Source organism: Psammomys obesus, unplaced genomic scaffold, assembly GCF_907164565.1.
Source record: "Psammomys obesus unplaced genomic scaffold, mPsaObe1.curated_primary_1811, whole genome shotgun sequence".
In the NCBI taxonomy this organism is placed as follows: domain Eukaryota; kingdom Metazoa; phylum Chordata; class Mammalia; order Rodentia; family Muridae; genus Psammomys; species Psammomys obesus.
Window position 1 is genome coordinate 3,910,400 of NW_026596244.1, and position 18,550 is coordinate 3,928,949.

At 37.6% G+C, this 18,550-nt stretch overlaps 1 protein-coding gene across 1 annotated transcript in view; it reads right to left on the reverse strand.

The window, feature by feature from the left end:
* Positions 1–18,550, reverse strand: part of Wdr49 (WD repeat domain 49) — a 161,008-nt gene that overhangs the window by 29,761 nt on the left and 112,697 nt on the right. The window contains exons 13-15 of the mRNA XM_055596556.1: positions 16,584–16,771; positions 14,520–14,717; positions 9,177–9,358 (exon numbers count right to left, since the gene is read on the reverse strand). Coding sequence (XP_055452531.1) covers positions 9,177–9,358; positions 14,520–14,717; positions 16,584–16,771 — 568 coding nt within the window. The remainder of the gene's footprint in view (positions 1–9,176; positions 9,359–14,519; positions 14,718–16,583; positions 16,772–18,550) is intronic.

The window sequence follows — 18,550 nt, forward strand, 5'->3', positions numbered from 1 at the left end:
AGAAAGAAAGAAAGAAAGAAAGAAAGAAAGAAAGAAAGAAAGAAAGAAAGAAAGAAAGAAAGACACCCCCCAAAGATATCACAGAATGGCCGTTGAGCTAGTTCAGTGTGTGAAAGCACTTATCACCAGCCTGAGGATCAGGATCAACCCCAAGAACTCGCATCGTGAAAGCAGAGAATCAGCAAGCTGTCCCCAGATCTCTGGACAGACAGTGAGGTCCATGTGCAAGTACTCAGGGCCACATACACAAAAGACAACAAATAAGTTCAGCAATGGTGACTTTCTGCACAAAATCAAACCAAGGTGTCTTGGGGTAGGACTCAGGAGCCCACACCCCCAACTGAGGAGTATACTGGGGTTGGAGAGTCAGCTTCTTTTAAGGTTGTGGCCCTGGAAAATCAGCTGTGCTCCAGTACATGACAACAAACTTTTGAGTATATGTAGGGACCACAATTGAAACTCAATGGCTATGAAAATTGTGAAAAGAAAAGAAGGCTTGAAATTAGGAGGGACAGTAGGAACAGGAAGTGGATCTGAGAACAGTTAGGGAAAGGCATCAGGGTGAATAAAACTAAAATACATGCATGTGTGTATATAACTTCCAAAGAATAACTAACCATATATTTTCAAAAGATATGTTATGGGAGAAGTTTAATGGCAATAGAAGTGTCCAGTCTTGAATCAGAAGCAAGAAGGAAACTATTCTCATATGAGTTGTAGGGAAGACCAGAGGATTAAACTGCTGTTTAATTTAATTCTGTTTAAACTTTTAGCAAGATGACCCTATTTGAGACAGGGTCCTTTTGTTGTTCACAGCTGCCTACACAGCCAAGCTGGTCCATGAGCACTTTCAGGAATTCTCCTGTCTCTGCCTCCATTTTTGTGGTAGGACCACTGACGTTGCAGACGCTTAGAACCATGTCCACCTTTCACATGTATTTTGAGGATTTGAACTCAGGTCTTTGTGCTAGTACTGAGAACACTTTATTCATGGTCCCATCTCCCTAGTCCCTACTGTATTTATCGTATGTGTGTGTGTTAAAACTATATATTAAGCTCCCATTTATATTTGCACTTCAATTAATTTCTAAGACATTTGTATATATTAATAATACATAGACAATAGGGAAAGTGAAAATATGAAGGACAGAAAGACCCAAGGTAATTTATTCAATTACTAAAGGCATTTAATATTTTTATTCTTAACATTTTGCACAATAATTGAGCAACAAGTAGTTGGTTTAATATACATACAAAATTCTTTCTCTAATTTTTTGAAAACCTTGGCTAACCACTTTGGGGTGGTGGGATGAGGAAGTTTGTCCCATTTTTACAATATTTACTTGTCTTTATTTTCATAAGTATGCCGGGAACAAAGTGTACTGAGCAAATGCTTAAAACTTGGCAGTTATTTTTGCTTCATGTATTTTATCTTTTTCTTTTTACTTACTTCTATTTTAAAATTTTTGCTTGATAAAAAAAAATGTGTTGCCTCTACAATAAAAATATGTCCTGAGGTTATACTGTCTAAATGTTTCCTTTTGCATATAATTCCCTAGTTTAAGTAATTTTGTAGAAATATACGCCAGTGAGCAACATTCCTCCTTGGTGAATGCACCAGCTCCTGCCTCGGGGTTCTGGCCCTTGCTTTCTTCAGTGAAGGACCATGATGAGTGTAAGTCTAACAAGCCCTTTCCTCCTCAATTTGCTTTTGGCCATGGTGTTTCATTACAGCAATAGAAACCCTGACTAAAATGGAGCACAGACCTCATATACTATTGCTTAAGAATGTATGTCCATAATGGTTATTGTTTCCTATTATATCCTTCATTTGTTCCCTCACTGTTTTTCATTTTCAAATAATGTAGTGGTTTAAATGAGATGATATCTATATTCTCTGAATACTTGATACCCAATTGGCGATGCTGTTTGGCTGTTTAGGTGGGCATAGGAGTTTGGAGGTCCTGAGGGAAGTGAGTCTCTGGGGGTGGGCTCTGAGGTTTAAAAGCTTCCTTCCATCCTCAGTTTGTTCTGTTTCCTACTTGTGGTTAGAGATATGAGCTCTTAGCTCTTTCAGCAGCCATGCCTGTCTGCTTCATGATGAACTCTTATCCCTCTGGGACCATAAGCCAGAAATAAGCCCTTTCTTCCATAGGTTTTCTTTGTCATGGTGCTTTATCACAGCAGTAGAAAAGTGACTAATACAAATTTTTTTCCAGAAATTAGGAGAGGGGAAGATCTGTTTTCTCTGCATCAGTTGCTAAGTTAGCACTAAGACTGTTACTCCTCAGGTTCTCCATTCATCTTCATCTTCCCAAGGTTTACATTTCAGATAACTTTTTTTTACCACCTACCTACTTCTCACACGTGGCTTTATGAAATATTTTCTTTGCTATGGAAACCAGATGTTCATATATAAGCCAGAATAGTATAGGTACCAGATTATTATTTCTGAGAAAAGAACTGGGAGCATTTATATGAAAATAAAATTTATTTAATTTTTCTTCAGGTTTTTCTTTCTTATTCCTTAGCTATACCTTTTTCTTCCCTCCATCTTTCTCACTACATTCCTCTCCTCTAAATCTACCAACATCTGCAACTGCCCAGTCATCAAACAGAAAATTTCCTCATGTCCGCATGTTGTCACATACATTTGTATTTCTTTTGAATTTTTGCAAAAGGACAGGAACTAGACTAGTCCTCTCCCTGTGCTTATGCATTTGATTAAGGAAAAGAGCATGTGTTTCAGAAAATATTTTCCAAAGGTGAAAAAGATTTGTAAAATCTTAAGAAATGAGCACAAAGTTCAGCTGACAATTTACAGCTCATAAATTTGCTGTCACGGTCCTGGACACATTCCTGGGAGAATCAAGGGACATAACCAACAAGTCAATTGTGAAGATGAATTTGTAACCATTTTCTTTCAATTACTACATAATCCCTAAATGACAGTATTATATACTGTCTCATAAAAACAATCTAAAAGTTATTACAAGCCAGCTATTTGGAATAAGGAGATTTTTAAAGAGTACAAGCAGTTGTTCTTGTGTGACTTTTGTCCCTTGGAAAGTATACTGCACAATAGGGAAAACTGTGCCTGCCTATCTTGAAATTGTCCGTGGCCTTTAGACACACATTCAGTGTGGGAAAAACAGCTGAGAGAAAACAAAACTCCAGTTTAAGGGAAAAATCTGTAAATTTAAAACATACCAGCACTATTTTTCATAAAACAAGGTGTCTAGGAGTGACAGGACATGGAGCAAAATGAGATAGAAATCTAGCCAGAAGTAAAAAGTTCAAAACACTGATTTTTTTTTTTTAAGGTAGCAATCCAATTTTTCATAGAGAATGGAAAACTAGGGTCACAGGATGGCTTGACAGTTAAAAACACTTGCCAACCAAGTCTGAAAACGTGTGTTCAGTCACTGATGGAAGAAAAGAATTGACTCCTCAAACTTTCTCTCATGAAATAATATATACAAGATAGTTATTGACAACCATGCTAACTTGTTTAATTAAACGTATATTAATCTTTTTCTTAGCTGGAAACCAAGAGCAAGCTCATGCCTCAAAGTCTCATTGTGTTAAAACTCAGGGGTAAAACAATTTTTAAAGAAAAAAACATAATTATGTCAGTATCTGAGGGGGGATGGAGTAACAGCTTTCTTTTTGCACAGCTTATTGGTATTTCCAGACAAAATGTGACAATTTTTTCTGATTTATAGCTTCTCTTAGTTTTATGTTTTAGCCTGCACAAACATTTATTATTCTAGTTAATATGTCAGAGTTACAGACAATCCTAAAAGTTTTGTTAAGGCAGATGTGATTATTGGGGTATGGAAGGCTGAGTAATATTTAAGCAGACACTAAATAGAGACAGGACAAGATGGTTTTACGATAGTCATTTCAGTCTGAACTCAACCTCATGGTCTCTTTCTGTCTCTCCTGTCTCTCTTTTTGTCTTTCTTTGTCTCGGGCTCTCTCCTTGTATCTCCTTCCCTCTCTGTTTCTTATGAACAAAATAAAAATTGATTTTAAAACTGGAAAACTGGCCTGTTGGCTGGCATATAAGTATCTACATTGACTCCTATAGCCATATGGAAAAAAATGAGGAAATGACTTTTCTGTGTTGCCCTTAGTTTACTAGTTTTCTCATCTGCAATCGAGTTGATAGGGAGCACTTAAGCCAGGTAAGGTCTTCCCACTCTCTGAATGCACATATTGGCAATGTTCTGGTTCTAAACTGAAAATGTCCTTTGCCTGAGATTAAATTGCTACTTGACATTCTGGAAAGCTACAATACAAAGAGATGGCAGAATAAATTCCAAAGTTCAATTGAGTAGAGCAGGATGTTAAGAAGAGAACATTTTTTTTCTTTTGTCTCTATGTCAGCAGATGAAAGCATATAAAAACATAAAAAAATATTAATTACAAGTTAAAAATATCTCTTTCTCTTCCAAAGTGCTATGGTAAATTCCTTATAGTGGCTCCTTGTACTGAGGGAGTAGTTTCAAAACTGATCGTCTAATGCTAGCATCCACTACCACACTGAGGAATGAAGAGACAATATTATCACAGGAGATTCACTGTGCATTCATGCCTACTTCCACAAAGTGAAGCACACTTCCCATTCCTTTATTTGAGTTTCAATACATGTTGAAAGTTTAAACCCTGAAATGATATTAGAGGGTCACAGTGAATTGATATCTCATTAGCCAAACTTTGAGGCAGAGTGCCAGAATCCTAATGGAAGAAAAGGAAAATAGAAATACCTGGAGGCGACAGGAACTCCAAAAGAAAAAAGAAAAAAAAAAAAAAAACAAAGCCAAAAATACCTTGGGCAAGGGGATACTGTAGAGACAAATACTCCCCCAAGGACCATGCATAGAGAGGACCTAGACCCCTGGCTCAAAGGAAACCCATTGGCTTCTCAGTTTCCAAGTGGGTTCCCTAGTAAGGGGAACAGGGGCTGTCTCTGACATGAACTCAGTGACCAGCTCTTTGATCACCTCCCCTTGGGGAGTGCAGCCTTGCCAGGCCTCAGAGGAAGATGATGCAGCCAGTCCTGATGAGACCTGACAGGCTAGGGTCAGATAGAAGGGGAGAAGATCCTCTTCTATCAGGGGACTAGAGAAAGGGCCCAGGGGGAGAAGAGGGAGAGTGGGTGGGACTGGGAGGAGACAAGTGAGGGAGCCACAGCCATGATACAAACTGAATAAATTGTAAAAAATAAATATACAAATAAAATTAAATTTAAAATAAGATATAAACAGGTACCTAGGCAAAATGTTATAGGTAGGCGCTCCCCAGTTGAGCAGGAAGAGAGCCCAGTAGAACGCTTGGTACTGTAATGTTGAATTATGGATTTCTGATGGGCCAAAAAAAAAAAAAAAAAGTAAAAACTCAAGCAGAGTTGTGTACAGGCACTTATCTAAATACAACTGTGTGTATTACTTCAAGAGACAACCAATAGGGGCATCCATTTGAAACACTGGAAACAGAGACCCCCTTGGGAAGGGCACCCCCCTCCAAACTGTATGCATTCCTAAATTAAATGCTCAAGCTTCGCCTGTGTGCTAAGGACTGTGATTCCATCATTTTTCTTCTCCATTACCTTGTCTGCTTCTTAACTTTACAATTAAGAGACAGATCAGTGAGTGACCGTTCTATGTATAATATTCTACTGGTCAACGTAAAAGAACATGGTAGCACTCAACTGATACATGTTGGGAATTTTATAGAACAATTGTCTTATCCTTTTAAGCACTATTTCTTTCCGTATTTAAAATAAGTAGTGAGTGAATTTCATCTTTAAGCAGTAAGCTCAAATGCCTACCAGAATCTGCTTTGTCATTATACATGTATAAAGGTAGAAGAGCTTTTTTAAAAGCATGTAATAGTTCTTTACTGAATCAGTAATAACCTTCCAGAGACTATCACCAGTAAATTCTAGGAAACATGTATGTCTCAAGCAATACCAATTTGGTTCCAGAAAATGGGAGAAAAGAAACATTTTTAACTTATTCTAGGGAGCAACCCAGTTCTTATACCAAAATCACACACAGAAAAACTACAGACCAGTCTTTTTCATGAGCATAATTTCAAAATCTTTAACATAATATTGTTAAGTCAATTCAACATTATATAAAAAGAAATTAAATATGGTAATCAGGTGGAATTTATTCAACTATGCAAGACTTGTCTGCCATTTAGCAATCAGTTTATACTATGCATCTACCTACCACTCAACATCAGGTTAGAATGTGCTGTAGCTAATAGAAAAAGAAAAAGAAAATGGGTGGATATTGGAGAAAAATATAATAACATTTTTGCCTGAAAACAATATTATCTATAGAAAAATAAAAAGTCAAAAAACACTTTTGGAAACAATAAGTTGTTGTAGCAAGACTTAGTGGTACATATTTTTACCAAAAATTAAGTTATATATTATCAACAAACAAGTGAAATATACCATTTATATTAGCAAAAGCATTGAAATATTTAAGTATAATCTAACAAAATACACAAGAAGATATCTGTATTAGAGAAACTATAAAACTCTAAGTAAAGAATTGTTGTTTTGTTTTTTTGTTTTGTTTGTGTTTTGAGACAAGGTTTCCCTGTGTAGTCCTAGCTTTCCTGGACTTGCTAGGTAGACCAGGCTGACTTCCAACACTAAGATCTACCCGCCTCTGCCTCCTGAGGCCTTGGGATTAAAGGTGTGCTCCGCCACTGCCTGGCAGGAAAGAATTTTTTTTTTTTAAGACAAATACAAATAGAAAAATACAGTTGTAGAGCTGTTTCCTCCGAATTGAAACATTCCCTTCACTAGGAAGACTCGAGGGAAACAAAAGGTCACATTCTAGAAAGTGGAAATTTGCAAGATTCTGGAAACTAGCCCTTATAATTGCAGTAAACAGACGCCACATAACCAGTCAGGCTGGAGAGAAATATTTCTTCCACCTGGCCAGCTTCCCGGTTGCAGTTTTCAGGAGTGCTACGCTTGCACAGGCTTCTGAAGACAGCACGACTGTCTTGAGTCACTTCTTCTGTGTGTTAAATCTCAACCGTACTTCATTAAAAGCTCATCAGTTCACCAAATTGGACTTTGATTCAATGATTATTTTCTCTGTTGTGTATTCACTCTCTGGTTGCTAAAGGATATGTATGTTTTGTGACTCCTAAGGAGGAGCCTACCATGTAATGGATAGTCATGAGTAGAAATAACGTCACTGGTTTGTCCCAAGCTGACATATATATATTCAATGACAACTATAATTGTAATTCTAGAAATTTATTGTATGGATATCAACACACTGAAGTTTTTACGAAAAGGTGTAAGGCCCAGAACAGCCAAAAGAATAAGGAGGAACAAAACAAGAATACTATGAACAAACTCTATCTTTCTTCAAGGCTTATGGTTTTAGTAACCAAGGCAGGATTATGTTGATGACAAACACAGACAGCTAGATCACTGCAATAGACTAAAGATCAGAAATGGACTCATGTACATAGAATGGAGTCATTATTTATAATTGTATCCTACATAATTGTCAAATTGTGAAGCAATCAAAGCATCAGTTGATAAATACTTGATAAAGATTATAAATATTTGATAAATACAAATATTTGATAAAGATTAACTGTTCATCCATATTACTTAGAGCTAAAGAGAAATAAACTCTCAAGTCTTAAGTGAATTTTGAGAAACTTATCACGTAGTGAATGAAGCTATACTGTAAGAGTGGGTCACCACACCACTCTTAACTACGTGTCATTATGGAAAAGGCAATGCTAAGAAGAGAGCACAATACCTGGAGGTGCCTAAATTCAGGCAAAGAAAGGTGGATATGTAAGCGGGACAACAAACATAAAGCTAAGAGGAATGGGAGCTGGAGCAAAGGAAGCTCCAGTGCAAGTATCTCCGAAATGCATCCTGGAAGGAAGCCAAATTAGCTTAGAGGGTTGAGAATACAGTAATGACTGCTCAGTGCTCGTGCTGTGAAGCTTATTAAAATAATGTAATAGAGTCTCAATTATTTGTGTGACAATCAGGTTAAGAGAGAAACTAAGAAGCAAACACTGTTTTGTAAAAATAACATTTACAGAGAAATAAGTCTGATCAACACACAAAGGGTAGAAGTTAAGTAGAGTAATACATAATTAGAATTAAGCTCATGGAAATTCTTTAGTTCAGATTTCTGTGTATTTTATCAAAGTCAGGAATAAAATTTTACAAATATTCTGAAATGGTAGTGAGTAATGAATGGCAGGAAAATAAATGACAAAAAGAGAGATTAACAACAGAGAGATAATTAATAGATTCCAGAGAGATAAACAAATAAAAATCTACATGATAGATAATAAAATAGATAACAGATAGATAGATACACAGATAGGCAGTTTTTTGCCAAAAAGAGACTATTTCCTAGTTGTTGTTGTTTTGTATTATTTTTGTTTCTCTTCCCCTCTCTCTCTTTCATCTTGTGACACAGGGTTTCTCAGTATAGCTCTGGATGTCTTGGACTCACTTTGTAGGCTAGGCTGGCCTCAAACTTGAAGAGATCTTCTTGCTTCTGCCTCCCAACCACTGGTATTAAAGGTGTCCATCCCCACACCAGGCTGAAAGACTATTTCTAACAATTATCTTGAGGACAGAGTAGAAATAGAAGTGTAACAATAATAATTTTAAAAGACCATGAATTAAAGATGGGGTTAGGGAGAAAAGAGAAAGGACAAAATGCAATTACAATTTAATTTAAAAAAATATTTAGAAAAACAAAGACTAGACTACACAGATTAGAAATCAATGCCTGCAATCCGGGTACTCATGAGACTGGGGCAGAAGGATCTTCAGTTCAAGAACAACCTGGGTTGTATGGCAAGAACTTGTCAGGCCACCCCTGACTGAGACAGAGACTGTGGGTGGGGAGAAAGACACAAAGGCACAGAATAAAATGTGAAGGAAGGGAAAGAATTAAAAAATTAATTGAGGCAAGGAATAAAATACATAAGTAGTTCTAAGAACACAGCAACACCATAATAATCTTCAAACCTTAATAGAAAGTTGGAGGTTTATTTAGATATCCACACAGATCCAAGGAAGTTAAGATCAACAGTACCTATTTGACTTCCTATCTATACTTCACATCTAGATAATGATTAAAAGTACTTACATGTTTGTTGAGTTATCTTTGTTTTCCTCAGTAAGTTGAGAATGTTCTGTTGAATCTAAGTATGAGCCCTCTTTAGAAAATAAAGGATTTGCTTTCAAGCTTTCCTCTTGAATCTTACTTTCTATTAAATTAGTATCTTGTTTAGGAAGAGAAAAGTAGTTTTCAATATTCCAATGGCTTGCCTGAAAAATGGAAATCTATTTTAATAAAATGGATTTTCATCAAACATTTATGTGCATTTATCATGTATAAGATTTTTAAATGAACTCATGGATAGTCACAAACAAAAATGACCAAGACTAGCTTATATTATCTCATACATTATCTTGTAAGATATATTATACGTAATATGTAATATGTAATATAATATACAATCTCATAAGTTATATTACATCTTGTCTTATATTCTTGTAAGGGAGATAAAATGTATATAGTTTTTGAAAAGATAGAACATGAACTGCATCATAACAAGAAAGTATATTATCCTGCAAAATTATAAAGAAAAAAAAAGTTATTGTCACTTAGACTTTTATTACCTGAAGCAAAAGAAGATTAAAAATAACAAAAAACTTTAAGTCAAAAACTTTACAATTAATTATTCTGTTACTTTCTGTGTACTCAACTTCTTAAAAAAAATCCTCAGAAACAAATCTAGGTATTAAAATTTCCTAGAAAATTGTATACATCAGTTTTCATGGGCTTTGGCTACAATGGCTCCTGTTTACATATTTTGTATCTTGCACACAATATTAATTTTCTTGTATGCAATCAGCACATAGACATGCTTGGTGACACATCATACACATAAGGTAAATAGATTTCCAGAGATATTTAACTAGTGTAGAAATAGGTCTACCTTGTCCTAAAAGGTTTACAAAGTAAAAATTTCAGACGATTTCTCCTGCTGTGACAAAACATCATGACCAAAAAGAAGTTGGAGAGGAAAGAGTTTATTTGGCTTAAACTTCTATTGCTGTTCATCATCGAAGTAAGGACAGGAATTCAAACACAGAAAGAACCTGGAGGCAGGAACTGATGCAGAGGCCATGGAGGGGTGCTGCTTACTGGCTTGCTCCCCATGACTTACTTAGCCTGCTTGCTTACAGAACCCAGGACCACCAGCAGAGGGAAGGCCCCACCCACCATGAACTGCCCCTCCCCCCGTCCATTAATAAAATGCCTTAAAGGCATGCCAACAGTCCCTTCTTATAGATTTTCACTGCTCTCAGATTAGTCTGTGTCAAGTTGACACAGGAGCCAAGCAGAGCATGTTAGGAAATGTACTGAATTAAATATGAGACAAAAACCGAGGGGGAAAAAAATGACATTTTTGTGTGTGTGTCTCTTTACACACAATATGCAAAAATAGAAAATGTACTGGCTGCCAGTGGTCCTGATTGATGTAAGGAAGCTGCTTTGGTTTAAGCACACAAAGATTATGTCATCCAAAGACTTGAGTGTTGAGTGTTTGGTCCTTAGTAGGGTGGTGTAAGAAATTCCCAATCCCCATCCTGAAAGGCAAAGAGGAAGGACATCAGAAGAAGAAGAAAACAGGAAACAAGCTAGAAACTCACCACGGATGGCCTCTGAAAGGCTCTGCCCTGCAGACTATCAAAGCAGATGCTGAAGCTTATGGCCAACTGTTGGGCAGAGTGCATGGAATCTTATGTAAGAAGTAGGAAATAGTAAGATCCGGAGTGGACAGGAACTCCACAAGGAGAGCAACAGAACCAGAAATTTGAACACAGGGGTCTTCCCAGAGACTCATGCTCCAACCAAGTACCATGCATGGAGATAACCTAGAACCCCTGCACAGATGTAGCCCATGGCAGTTCAGTGTCCAAGTGGGTTACATAGTAATGGGAAGAGGGACTGCCTCTGACATAATCTGATTGGCCTGCTCTTTGATCACCTCCCCATGAGGGGGGAGCAGTCTTACCAGGCCACAGAGGATGACAATGCAGCCACTTTTGATGAGAACTGATAGACTAAGATCAGAAAGAAGGAGAGGAGGACCTCCCCTATCAGTGGACTTGGGGAGGGGCATGCGTGAAGAAGGGGGTAGGAGGATGGGATTGGGAAGGGAGGAGAGAGAGGCTTATGGGAGGGATACAAAGTAAATAAAGTGTAATTAATAAAAAAAAAAAAAGATGTAGGTTCTAGGATATTGAGAAACTGCCCTTTGAAAGGGATTAAGGCGATTCTCTGAAACCCTGACTGATATGTCACAGAGCATTCATGGCCTTTCACAGCCCTCTGCCTTCCTTTCTCACCCCAATTATACCCACTTTGCACATATCTCCATCAGGCTGTGGCATCGTCCATGAAGAGATGCAGCCTGGGAGCCCTAAAAAAACTTATGCCATAATATTTGTACTAAATAAACTGCTTTTTAAAATAACACACCTAGTGTTATTTTATATCACTTGAGTTTTAAAACAAAAGGCATAAATACAGGGATCACAGAAATTCTTGGGTAATGACATTGGTTCTTTATTTCGTTTCGGTTTCTGGGTTTTAGTTTTTTGAGACACTCTCTGTGTAGCCTTGGCTCTTCTGGATTCACTCTGTAAAATTCGCAGAGATCTGCCTGCCTCTGCCACACCAAGTGCTGGGATTACAGGTGTGTGCCGTCACACCCAGTGGCTCTTATTTTTTAAATAAATACTTTATACAATATATTCTAATTACAGTTTCCTCCTCAAATCTAAAATTGTCCCCACTGTCACGCACATAAATCCATACCGCTTATTTTTCTTTCTCGCATTATAATAGAAATTATTGATAAATTAATTATCTGGTCTTGACTTAACTTTGGTAAGAGATGCCTATTGAGAAAATTTATCCATTTCATATAGAGTTTGAAATTTTGTGAAGTACAGGTTTTTAATGTATGTCCTTATGGCTCTCTGGATTTCTTTGGTGTCTGTTATTATGTCCCCCTTTACATTTCTAATTTTGTTAATTTGGATATTCTTTCTCCATCTTTTAGTTGGCTGGATAAAGGTTTGTCTATCTTACTGATTTTCTCAAAGAACCGACTCTGTGTTTCATTTATTTTTTTGTATTGTTCTTTGTTTCTATTTTATTGTTTTCAACCCACGGTTTTCTATTGTTTACTCCTTGTGGATATGCTTCCTTCTTTTTGTTCTGGAGCAATTCCACTTAACTTGTTCGTCACAACCATCAGAAAGCATATATTCCAGAGAGACTTAGGAACCCCCAATCATAATTTTACTTTTGTTGCTACTTCATTACTCCAATTTTGCTACTGAGAAATATCTCAGCTTCTAAGACCATCATAATATGTATTTTCCGTTCATTGGTCATGATTGAGAACCAGTATTCTAGAAATATCAGGAGTGCTGTTAAGCTGCTAGAATAAAATCTATCCAACTTTTTAATGTAAGAACCTAGTGCTACAGACTTTCTTCTTAGCACCATTTTCATATGTTTGGGCATACTATGTATTCATGTTCCCTGAATTCTAGAAACTCTTTAATATTTTTCTTTATTTCTGTCTTGACCCATTTTTCATTCAGTAAAGACTTCTTCATTTTCCATGAGTTTATAAGCTTTCTGTTGTTTCGGTTGTTGATATCCAGTTTTAATCTATGATGGTCTGAGAGAGTACAGGGTTTGTTTGTTTGTTTTGTTTTTTCACTTTTACTATATCTAAGATTTGTTTTGTGTCTGAGTGTGTGGTCAATTTTGAAGAAAGTTCCATGAGGTGCAGGGGAAAAGGTATATTCTTTTCTGTTTAGGTGAAAAGCCCTGAAATACCTGTTTGGTCCATTTGGTTTACAGTATGTTAGCTACAGTAGTTCTCTGTTTCTTGGTCTTGATGATACATCCATTGGCAAGAGCTGACTATTAACATTTACCTCTGTGTGGGGAGTGGGAGAAGGCAGTATATGATTTAAGCTGTGGTAGTGTTTCTTTTACAAACTTGGTTTTCCTTGTCTTTGGGGCATAGATGGTATCAATTGAAATGTCATCTTGGTGGATTTTTCCTTTGATGAGTATATAGTGTCCTTTTCCATTTCTTTTGATTACTTTTGATGTGAAGTTTATTTTGTTAGATATTAAAATGGCTACATAAGCTTCTTAGTCCATTTACCTGGTATATGTTTTTCTAACACTTTAATTTTAGGTATTGTCTATTCCTGATATTGAGTTGTGTTATTATTATTTCTATTTCCATTTTCTTGATTCTTTGTCCATCTCTTTCAACTGATTCTTTGTATTTTCCTGGCTTTCTTTAGGGGTTTATTCATTCTTCCCTTTTTTGTTTTTGTATTCTTGGATTCCTTTGGGAGACTTACTTGTTTCCTTCTTAAGGATGTATGTTATCATCATACAGTTGGTTTTAAGTTCTTTTTCTTGTGCTTTTGCTATGTTACAATACAAAGAGTCTGATGTGTTAAAATACAGTTAAAATGTCTCCTCTAGAGGAGACATACTGTCCTGACTGTTGTTGTCTTCTTATGCTGGCATTTGTTTTTGGGATGATTGGAGGTGTGGGTGCTGATTTCTGGGTTTTTCTTTGTTGGGTGGGTGTTTTATTCCTTCTTTTCCTCTTCCTTGCTGGATTATTGAAGTGTGTGATGGCTGTGTTTGGCCTGAGTTGCTGGCTTGCTCAGCTGGTGTGTTCACAGGAAAAGTCTGCAGGTGCTGGAGGCTGGGATACAGTGAAGAGTGGGAAAAGGGAAGTCAGAAGGGGATGATCATGGGATCCATGGGAGATGTAGACCCACGGGGAGAGAAGCTGTACCTGGTGATCTACTGCAGTGCTAGGGACTACCCTGAGGGATTGAGTCTAGAGGGCCACACAGAGAGAACACATCTGCAGGCAGCCTACCTGCTTTTCTGGTGGGCGTGCCCTGTGGTTGAGCAGGAGATTCCTATTGCCATTGGGGGATGTGATACAGTGACTAGTGGGGGTGAGGAAGTTTAAAAACGGTTAGTCTGTGAGATCCACAGGAGGTGAGTGTGAGAGGAGATGCGAGGTCAGGGTGGGGAGAAGAGAGGCTACAGCTGGTGAGCTGTTGCAGTGCTAGGGATGATACTGAGAATTTTTTTAAAAAATATTCTATAAACAGTATGTTCAGTAATCATGAGCCACCATCTCTTCATGTCTCATGTGCCGTCCTCCTCAAGGAGCCAGTTGTAGTTAGTGGTAATCAGGGGAAGTGGTAGCAGAGTTACAGCTTCAGAACTGCACGTCAGTTCAATCATAAGGAGTAAACTTTAGATAGCAGAGGATATACTCTCATGGAATAAGCCCAGATTCATACTAAATGCCAAATAAATTCTAGAATTACAAAGAAAGATTGTGCATACCTGACCAAAGATCAAGGCAGGAGCACTGGAAAGTCCAGTCACACAGACACTGCAGTCTGCAGAGGAGGAAATGATAAGCAAATGACCACCTGACTCACATATCTCCAAGGAACTTATCCGGTCTTCGTGGAGTTGAAACGATCTGAGCAAAGTTGGAGCCTGGGTGATTCTGCTCTCAGTGGAACTAACACAATAATCCTGAGTGAAAATAAATACTCAAACTTTAAAAACTACAAATATTAAATGAAGTATAATAACACCACTGTTTTTAAAGCCTCATGTGCAAATGGGGAAAAACATCCATTTAGAAATGATAACTTATGATCCACATTCAAGAGAGAGATCATGATGATAAAGGTTAGAAGAAAAATAGTAATGTTGAAAAAAAGTCTTGACACTGAAATGACCAACTTTAGAAAAAAAAAAAAACAGAAAGATAGTAGACAGAAAGGAAACATGTACAATGTAAGTCATTATCTAATAGAAAGGAGCTTGGCCACATAGAGAGACCTAACATTGCATTATCCTATGAGTTTTTTAATGGAGTGGGCCATTGGTTATTTTTAACCAACTGACTCAGGCTGGTGATAACAGATGAAGGATGAGTACACTAGATGACATTTAGAATTTATTTCATTGAAAATGTATGTGACTATTTACTTCAAAGAGTGCTACAGTGAAGTACTGACAAGCCAGCATTCCAGCAATGGGCAATTAACCTGGTTGTATATTGGTTGTGTATTAACAAGATTCAACACTGAGAAAAATCTCTTTCTGGTTTTGTGTGTATGTGACAGAGAGAAAATGAATTACTTTTCTAAAGTCTCTGCTAGACCTCCTGCTCAGATGAAACCCATTGCAGCCCAGTCTCCAAATGGGTTCCCTAGTAAGGGGAACAGGGGTTGTCTCTGACATGAACTTAGTGGCCAGCTCTTTGGTCACCTCCCTCTTTGGGGAGGGGTGTGTGTGCAGCCTTGCCAGGCCACAGAGGAAGGCAATGCAGTCAGCCTTGATGAGACCTGATAGGCTAGAGTCAGATAGAAGGGGATGAGGTCCTTCCCTATCAGGAGACTAGGGAAAGGGCATAGAGGGAGAAGAGAGGGGGAGGGTGGGACTAGGAGAAGAGGGAAGGGGCTAATGTGGGGATACAAATTGAAGAAATTGAAATAAATAATAAACCAACAAGCAAACAAATAAATAAATAATATAAAAAGAAAAATTAAATGTGAGAATCTATATATGATAGAGATAAAAAAAAAAGTCCAGATGGGATGTGCATTGAACGTATGACAGGAGTCTACTGAGCGCATTTGAAAGACTCTACCTAGCAGTGTTTTCAAAGCAAAGACTCATGACCAAACCTTTGGCAGAGTACAGGGAATCATAAGAAAGAAGGGGAGTTAGTCTGATGAGGAAAGGATAGGAGCTCCACAAGGACCAAATATATCTGGGCACAGGGTCTTTTCTGAGACTGACATGCAACCAAGGACCATGTATGGATATAACCTAGAACCTCTGCTCAGATGTAGTCTGTGGTAGCTCAGTAACCAATTGGTTTCCCATAGTGAGGGGAACAAGGACTATTTCTAACAGGAACTCAATGACTGGCTCTTTGGCCTCCCCACCCCCCAAGGGAGGAGCAGTCCTGTTAGGCCACAGAGGAGAGCTTTGCAGCCAGTCCTGAAGATACCTGATAAAACAGGATCAGATGAATGGGGAGGAGGTCCCCCCTATCAGTGGACTTGGCAAGGGGCACGGTGGAGAGGAGGGAGGGAGGGAGGGACTGGGAGGGAATGAGGGATCGGGACAGGGCTGGGACACAGAGTTAATAAAATGTAACTGATAAATAAATAAATAAATAGATAGATAGATAAATAAATAAATAAATAAATAAATAAGTCTCTGTTCAAAACATGTAAATGGTTTCTTTAAGATACTCAGGACAGAGCCCTTCCACCTTTATCTAGGAAACAGACAAGATGTCACTCACATTGCCAGATAGTTTTTATGAGATCTTTTGCTTAAGATAATACTGATGATGGTATGAGAATATTTTCCGTTTACCTCTATGTTCCAGATTTTTAACCATCCATCAGTATCTCCAGTGGCAAGGTACTGATTGAGTTTATCAATTGACATAATAATGGATCCAACTCCTGCATGAGCCAGAAATTCAGCCAGAAGTGCTTTCTTAAATGTATCCCAGAACCTGACATGACCAGATGCTCCACATGATACCAGATTAGCACCTCCTATTAAGCAGGATGAAAAAAGCCTAATTAGGAAAATACACACAAAAATCTCAAAAATTGCTTTTTCCAGTGGCTCACTCTGTGAGGAATATATGAGAATGGAGAGGTCAGTAGCACTGCAATAATCCTATTCGGATTTTTCTAAATTATAAATTGGAGGTGATTTTTTTTATAATATTGCTTCCACATTAAGAAAATTTGTGTGGGTTATTCATGAGATAGGTAATATAAATTATTCCACTAAGGTTGGTTTTCTTCTGCTCAATTATTACATTGATATTATTTTCATTTAATTTAGATATAATTGATTTCCACTTTCCATAAATTTATAACATAATCACTTAAACATTGTGACTCTATTCTGACAAATTATAAAATATATTTTTCCTAATAAGCCACTGGACATGCACACAAAAGCCAACAACCCTCATACATAGATCCAGTTGCACATATGCCTTTATGACAGCACAGAAGTTGATTTTCAACTGAGCAGCAAACCATGGGTTCTATTTATGTGTTCATTTTTAAATCTTTATCCAGAAATTTATTGTATGCCTTCATGGAATCCTTTTTGTTGTTGTTAATAGATCTGGAACTAACCCTTTAACTTTCCATTTACAACACATGCTTTCACAAAGCATTTTATGCAAAGTATTCTTCTGGGGAAAATTTGTCATTAGATAAATCTGTACATGGCTTTCCTTTTGTTTCACAATTGTGCTGGTGATTAACAACACAGTTAAGGTGGACATGATAGCATGTTTGCCTCAGCAGAAACAGTCTAGAAATCTAACTGTAAGAGGAACATACAAGGGCATGAGAGTAATTTAGGATTATGTTTCATAATGTGAGGATAAGAATGTTCTGAAGAATAGTTTTATAATCTCTTCCAACTTCATCTTAAATATTCCATAAGGCTTCAAAATAAATGAAGGTATAACTTTATTGATAGAAAAAAATTCATATAGATATCATGCAGGGTTTCCATTTGAAAATTCAATGGGGAAAAGTGATTATACAAATATGGCTCAGATATGTTCATTTCTTTTTCCAAAGACATAACACTCATGTCTGGATCTCTAATGTTTTGCACACACACACCCACAGAGACACACACACAAATTGACTCTCAAAATATAATTTAGATGAAAATGGAGCAAGATGTATGCTGCATCCAAATCCTGCTATAAAAGTGGGCACATTGTTATTTTGTCTATAAACTAGCAGGTCCCCACAAAAGGTCACAGGATAGCCCAGTGAGAGAATCACAGGGGACTGTGACCTACCATAGAAAGTATAAACCAAATGCCAGTGATGCTCAGAGCATCCACAAACAATACTGATGGTGTGAACTGCACAGCCCTTGTGGTGGGATAGCCAAGCAGTCCAAACCTCCCCATGGATTCCAGTCACCAACCTCCTCAGTGCACTCCCTCCTCAGTACAGCCACAGATATCAGTCCTCACTACATGTGGACCTAAACATTGACTCATGTGTTTGTAGCCTGAACCTAACTATGCCCTCTGCCCTTCTCAAACCCTGCAGATTATGACTGAAATGCTGATATAAATTACCATATGAAATAATTGTTGGAATCGTTCTCACTCTCATCCCAACATAGACGATGGATGTATGTGGCAGATCCCTTCACCACCCTCCCCAGCCTGAGCTTCCTGTTCAAGTGTCCCCAGCTTTTCACGGACCAAGGCAGGCTTGATAGCTATGCAAAGTCAAATACCATTAGACCTAGACAACAAAATAGCTTGAACTTCCTTTACC